The sequence below is a fragment of the Sinocyclocheilus rhinocerous genome, unplaced genomic scaffold (genome assembly GCF_001515625.1).
Source record: "Sinocyclocheilus rhinocerous isolate Xijiao unplaced genomic scaffold, SAMN03320098_v1.1 scaffold258, whole genome shotgun sequence".
Classification (NCBI taxonomy): domain Eukaryota; kingdom Metazoa; phylum Chordata; class Actinopteri; order Cypriniformes; family Cyprinidae; genus Sinocyclocheilus; species Sinocyclocheilus rhinocerous.
In genome coordinates, this window is record NW_015634010.1 from 36,765 (window position 1) to 44,035 (window position 7,271).

At 36.9% G+C, this 7,271-nt stretch overlaps 1 protein-coding gene across 1 annotated transcript in view; it reads left to right on the forward strand.

Annotated features, from left to right (window-relative positions):
• The window catches only part of LOC107744930 (exocyst complex component 4-like), a 43,093-nt gene that overhangs the window by 19,677 nt on the left and 16,145 nt on the right, over positions 1–7,271 (forward strand). The window contains exon 4 of the mRNA XM_016558760.1: positions 3,115–3,293. Within this exon, the coding sequence (XP_016414246.1) occupies positions 3,115–3,293 (179 nt within the window). The remainder of the gene's footprint in view (positions 1–3,114; positions 3,294–7,271) is intronic.

Genomic DNA, 7,271 nt, shown 5'->3' on the forward strand with positions numbered 1-7,271 from the left:
GCTTTTGATGTCGTTTACGCAAGCAAGCAAGTCAGATAAGGACTTTGACCCAGGTTTAATTGACATATACAACTGGGTATCATCCGCATAAATATGATATGGGACCTTGTGAGACTCAAAAATGTAACGAAGAGGGAGCATATATAAAGCAAACAAAATCGGGCCCAAGATGGAGCCCTGCGGCACCCCACCAGTAACAGAGGTAGGTGATGAATGAGACTGACCTATCTCCACAGAGAAACTCCTCGCAGTAAAATATGATTCAAACCAATCTAAGGCCGAATCACAAATACCAACCTCAGTTTTTAACCTGTTTAAAAGTTCTACTGTATCGAACGCCGCACTTAAATCCAACAGTACCAAAACTGCACAATTTCCAGAATCCACAAATAATAACAAGTCGTTTACCACTCTTAACAAGGCCGATTCAGTGCTATGCTTAGATCTAAAACCAGACTGAAAAGGATCCAATATATTATTTTCAATTAAGTAAGGTGATAACTGATTTAAAACAGCTTTCTCCAATACTTTTGATAAGAATGGCAATTTCGAAATAGGTCTATAGTTGTTAAAATCAGCAGGATCCAGATTTGGTTTCTTTAGCAGCGGATGAACCACTGCATGTTTAAAACAGGATGGAACTGAACTTGTCTGTAAGGAATTGTTGATAACGGAAATAATATTTGGTGCAACTACGTCCAACACTTACTTTAGTAGCGTAGTTGGTAAAACGTCAAGAGAGCAAGTGGTCGATCTTAAACTGGACACTATGTTCAACAACTCAGAGTGCGAGATAGGATGGAAAAGTGAAAATTTATAGATTTATCAGCTCACATCCATTCCAGGCAAGTTAACGCACAGTCAGAGACGCTGGGGGACGTGTGCTGTGTAACACAGATCCACAGGCCTCTACATCCTGTAAAGAGATCAATAAACACGCTTATGTACTCAATCCGTTTTCAACGCCAGAAATTGCATTTGGGTTTTCTGCCTTCGTTATTTTTAGCTGTTAGACACTGACAGAGCATTTTGGTAGTCTGCTTGTGTGCTGTGTTACAGAGGATTCATTCTGGCCCTTATAGCCTCAGCAGACATCTTTGAACAAGAACAAATTCAACTGCAGGCAACCACACTATCTGCCGGAACATTCCAGCATCCCAAACACACACGCAATTCTGTTTTCAGTTCACTTGCTCGCTCTATCTCCCTCCCTTTCTCCCTTTTCCTCTCAAGTGCACACTTGAATTAAAGAAGACACAAGTATGAGGAAAACTGTGATTGGACGAGAGGGAGGGGGGCTTTCTTTTTATCAAAATTGCCCTCAAAATGTTCTCCCATCGGTTTGGATGTGCCATGACCTGCAATTGTACAATAAATAAATGAACTGGTTATGTGGGACAGAAAAATCCAATCTAGCCGACCTGTTGAAGCTAAGCACAGACGGCGAGCGGGAGGCTTTTATCATATAAATGACCCTGACAGTTTCATCAGCTAAAGAGGGATTACGCCACATGTATGGCAATCCTATACAGAGTGATAAAAGCTTGTTAAAAAGTCTTCCGTTCAATAGACGCTGCATTTTATCTTAAGGAATTTCACAGTGCTCAGAAATGAGCCGCGTGGATTTTTTTCTCCCACATTCATCACAGACCTGTAGAGGAGGAGGTCAAAGAAAATACTGACTTTATAGATTTGCTTGAGCATCATTCATCTGAATGTGCCTGTGAAGCTTAGCATCAGCTGCTGCTATGGTTATGAGAAGAAGAGTAAAGGAAATGCACGTTTCACCGGTGTGGGTATCACGTCCAGTGCTGAGCCTGCGCCAGCATAACACCATATTGTCCTTACACCCTCCAGCTAGGATATTCCACATCTCTTTCACATCTCTAAATAATTATGTGAATGAGGATCACATAAATAATAATAAAAAAGCAAAATGTGCAGTGTATGTGCCAGTTAAAGGGGACATACTTAAGTTTAGAAGCGCAAAAAATTAATTACTAATAATTGGGAATACATTATGGGATATTGGGATATATATTTCAACCTATTTATTTTCAGTTTTATGTGGATGAGTGGAAAAAAGGGGGGAAATATGTTAGAGAATCATAAAACAACAATAATAAAAACATATAATAAATAATAATATCAGTAAATAACAATATCAAAACACGCAAACACCCACACACACACACTCTCTTAAAGACGAATGTGTGTAAGAGAATTAATAAAAATTAATAATTGCAAAAGACGCTGCATTTTATCTTAAGGAATTTCACAGTGCTCAGAAATGAGCCGCGTGGATTTTTTTCTCCCACATTCATCACAGACCTGTAGAGGAGGAGGTCAAAGAAAATACTGACTTTATAGATTTGCTTGAGCATCATTCATCTGAATGTGCCTGTGAAGCTTAGCATCAGCTGCTGCTATGGTTATGAGAAGAAGAGTAAAGGAAATGCACGTTTCACCGGTGTGGGTATCACGTCCAGTGCTGAGCCTGCGCCAGCATAACACCATATTGTCCTTACACCCTCCAGCTAGGATATTCCACATCTCTTTCACATCTCTAAATAATTATGTGAATGAGGATCACATAAATAATAATAAAAAAGCAAAATGTGCAGTGTATGTGCCAGTTAAAGGGGACATACTTAAGTTTAGAAGCGCAAAAAATTAATTACTAATAATTGGGAATACATTATGGGATATTGGGATATATATTTCAACCTATTTATTTTCAGTTTTATGTGGATGAGTGGAAAAAAGGGGGGAAATATGTTAGAGGATCATAAAACAACAATAATAAAAACATATAATAAATAATAATATCAGTAAATAACAATATCAAAACACGCAAACACCCACACACACACACTCTCTTAAAGACGAATGTGTGTAAGAGAATTAATAAAAATTAATAATTGCAAAAAATATTTCCAAGTACTGTCAGTTTCCACTTTCCCTTTTTTTACAACTTTAAAATGTCATTTAAAGGAAGAATGTGTAATAGGATCACAAAAAAAAACATATATAATGTTTTAAATTAAACATTTTCAGCTTTTCTTTTTTTTTAAAGCTGGAAATGTTCATCATTTCTCCTCCTGTCTCTCACAGGGCAGCATTTGCCAAGGAGTCTGAGGTGTTGACGGGGAATCTGGGTGATAAGCTGATTCCTCAGAATGAGATTCTGAGGGACGTCAGTGATCTGAAGTCTCTCGCTAACCTGCAGGAGAGCATGGAGTGGCTCGCCACCCGCCTCAGGGGCTTCTTCAGCAACCTACCCCTTAGCTCCAGTGAGTGAGTGTGTGTGTTTATGTGTTTGGCTGGAGGTTTGTTCAGCTGTAAAAGTGCGTGTCACAATGTATTTTGAGTCAAAAAGTTAGCTATTTTTTTCTTTACAAATATATTATCATAAAACTTTTTGACAAGTGATAAGTTGAATTGAAAAATTAACTTGATTTTGAGTATCTGGTATTTGGTATGTGCACTTTTTAATACTAATAATAAGATTTAATAATAATAACATATTTTTAATTAATTTTAAGTAGTAAGGTTTTTCTTTAATCCTTGAGCAGACTGTGTTTCCAGTTACAAATTTATTAATTTTTATTTATTTATTTTTTATTATTTAAAAAGTTATATTGAATTATATTTTAAAATTAAAATTTTTGTTTATTTTTTTTATTTTAATTAATTGAAATTGAGTATCTGGTATTTGGTATGTGCACTTTTTAATACTAATAATAAGATTTAATAATAATAACATATTTTTAATTAATTTTAAGTAGTAAGGTTTTTCTTTAATCCTTGAGCTGACTGTGTTTCCAGTTACAAATTTATTAATTTTTATTTATTTATTTTTTATTATTTAAAAAGTTATATTGAATTATATTTTAAAATTAAAATTTTTGTTTATTTTTTTTATTTTAATTAATTGAAATAAGTATATTAAATTGAATTTTTAAATAGTTTTTGTTCATTACATTTTAATTAATTTAAATAATTATATTAAATTAGATTTTAAAATAATATTTTTTTATTAATTTTAAGTCGAATATGAAATTTAAACAATATTTCTCATTAATTTTAAGTCACAACAGGTTTTTTTTTTTTTTTTTAAATCCCAGTGTCTCCCAACTTTTGGACCTCATTGTGTGCCCAGCTGTATTTTGCCTGTTCATCATCAGTGATAGAATATAGTTCATTAGTTCAAAAGAAGAACTGTGTTTTTACATAAATTGTTACAGTGACTTACAGTTTCCAAACTTCAATGAAACTTCAGCGCTGGATTTCTGACGTCACTCACCGTGACCACATCGGTGAAACTTCACACAATACCTTCAGAATTTCCTCTACTTCTTTCACTAAAATCTGTAAATAAGCTATTTTAAAACTATTGTTATTTCTGTTTTTTTGGGTTAAGACTGCTTCAGAGCGACTCGCGTCCAGAGCAGATAAAAATTCAATAAGAGAGCGGTGGAGGACGTTCTGTAATTACCATTAGTTCTGTGCAGAAGCCGTAATGGAGTGTTTTATCATGGTGGGACAGCTTCAGCATTGTTCATTATTTAGTGTTTGCTGAGCTGATGGGACCGTCGCCGACGGAAACCCTTATCTCTGTAACCCCCCCCCCCAAATTGGGTTTATATTATGGAGACCCAGTCAGGTATGTTCATATGCTAAAGATGGTGCTTGGATGGATGTGAGATCTTCAGTACATTCAGATTAAATATTAGAGAAGCTATGTTAGTGTATGTGAATGCTGTTAATTAAAAACTGAATATAGCAACAGTTCACAGATAATGCAACATTTCCATTCCATTTCTCATAAATTGGCCACTATGGCTTTTTTACTAAAGAGAATGCATTACTTGCAGTTTAGAGCGAGCAGATAAAACACTTTTGCTAGCGATTGGTGGTAGATGCCTTATGTCTGGAGCGACAACGTGTCAGACTTTTCTTGAAGGTAATTTTGATAACAGGCTTTTGCTCCGGCATTTCAGAATGAATTTGAGATGTTATGAGATGTTACTTGCTTTTCTGAACAAATTATTTGTTCACATGACTTCAATCTATGTTTATTCTACTTACTGAATAAATGTACCCTGATTGCTGAATAAAAATGTATTTTTTACATCCCAAAATGCACACAAAATTATGTGGATGGCAACCTGGCAATGGTCAGATTCCAACTCTAACATCACTCCTCTCTTTCCGGTTTTAATATCAAATAAAGCAAAAATCATGGGTCAAAACTGTCAATAGTATCAGCAGGAGCAGGAAGACCCAGCAGGGATGGTATAAGGAGAAAGAGACAGACTATTTGTAGAGAACTAAATGGGAAAAACTGCACTGCTCACTATTCTTTCTTCATGTAAATAGGAGCTATACTCGCATAACTAGAAAATATGGCCGCCGAGTGAACTTAAGTTTCCCTAAAGGTACTTTAGCCACAGGTGGAGTTTTATCTCAAGAGCTGTCCTCTGACCATTGCCCTTCTGCCTTAAAACAAAACCTTTTATCACCTTATACCCACATAGGCTAGACAGACAAAACACAAAACTCTTGAAAATTGTTGTCGAAACAACCCTCTTCCTCTTCCAAATCCATCTTCCTATAGCTCTCAGAAGATTCAGCTCTCTCATTCACAGAAACAGACATGGAGCTTTGAGCATTTATAGCCTTTAGTGCCAAAGAAAGAGCAAGTCTTGGGTCAAGCGATCTCTTCGTTTTTGGATTTTTTTAAAGTACCTTTATCGCTAACAGTAAAGGTTTGCTTTCCATCTATTAGCATACTGTGTTTGGATGCACACAGACACACTTTAATTTCTGGAATAGCTTTAACCGAAGACACCTACTCGTTTTTCTGTTCTTTCTCCCTCCTCTCAAGTCCTGTCCTGAAGGCTTAGCCGGCAAGTCATAGCGCTGACACAGTGAGGTCAAAGGTCGCCAGCAGACAGAGCTTGGCGCTCTCCCCATGCAGATGTCACCGCTGTTGCTGCAGCCGAATAATTAACGCTCTGAGCCAATCACATGCATCATTCATGAAGCGTCTGTCTCTCTTTTTATCTCTCGTCGTCTCCCTCTGCCGCAGAGGTCAGATATCTTGTTTATTAGAGCACTGTGTTTAACAGCCGGTGGGAGGTGTGCAGCAAAATGATGCAGTTTTTCAACAGCAGTTTTTGGGCAGAGCTGCTGTGCTTAAACTTCACCTTGACAGCCAGTGGGACGTAGCCGTGAAGAAGGGTATCAGCAAATGATTGATCTCCGCTCTCTCGTTCTCTCTGTGTCTTTATGAGTACCACCCTCTCACAGAAGGCATCGAACAGACACTTAGGCGAGATAGGATTTGAAAATAATTGGACGAGCCCAACACACGCACACGGGCACACATCTACGCAAGCACACAACCTCCGATAAAAGAAATTTAAAAGCCTATAAGTTAAAGGAAGACAGAAGAAGACATTCAGCGAGTCTGTTTGCGACTAAATTGGCGGCCTCATGTGGCGCGGCCTTGATGATACCATTGCGGCAGGATGAGCTCGGAGGCGATGGACAGCAGGCCCCACCTCTCTCTCGCACCCCCAGTGGGGGTCTGGGGCAGGGGGTCCTGGCACAAACAGACTTTCAGCAGAGCAACCATGCTTTGCCACATGCCGCTGCACTCACTCGTTTACTGACAGTTGACGTGTGTATACATGAGCACACATGTGTTAACAAACACACAAATTGGCAACCAGCTCTGCACATGGATGGAATTCACACTAACTGCATAATCTAGGGATGCACCGATAGGATTTTTTGTTGCCGATAACGATTTTAACAATCACTTATTGGCCGATTCCGATACCGATATTTGTCACTTCCTCTCTTATTTGAAATTTTGTCATCAAAATAGATAGTATTTTGATCATGTTTTAAATCAGCAAAGTTCAAAAACACCTGCATTAAATTATACTAGCAGTTTTATTGCTGCATCATCAAATAATTTCTAATGAACCTGGATTGGATCCATTTAACATTCAGCAGGCCTACATAAATACGACAGGACAAAGATACATATTAAATAAACTGTGCTTTTTAGGTAGGTTTAATAGTTTTCAGGTACAGAAATAAAGTAAACAAATGTAAAATAACACTTCACTGTATAAATTAAATACATATTAATCCTTCTTTATTGTAACAGACTTTATTATGATTAATCTTCTAATTTGTTTTTGTATACATTTTAATATTTTTTGTAAGTTTAAATATGTATGAGATCTCCATTA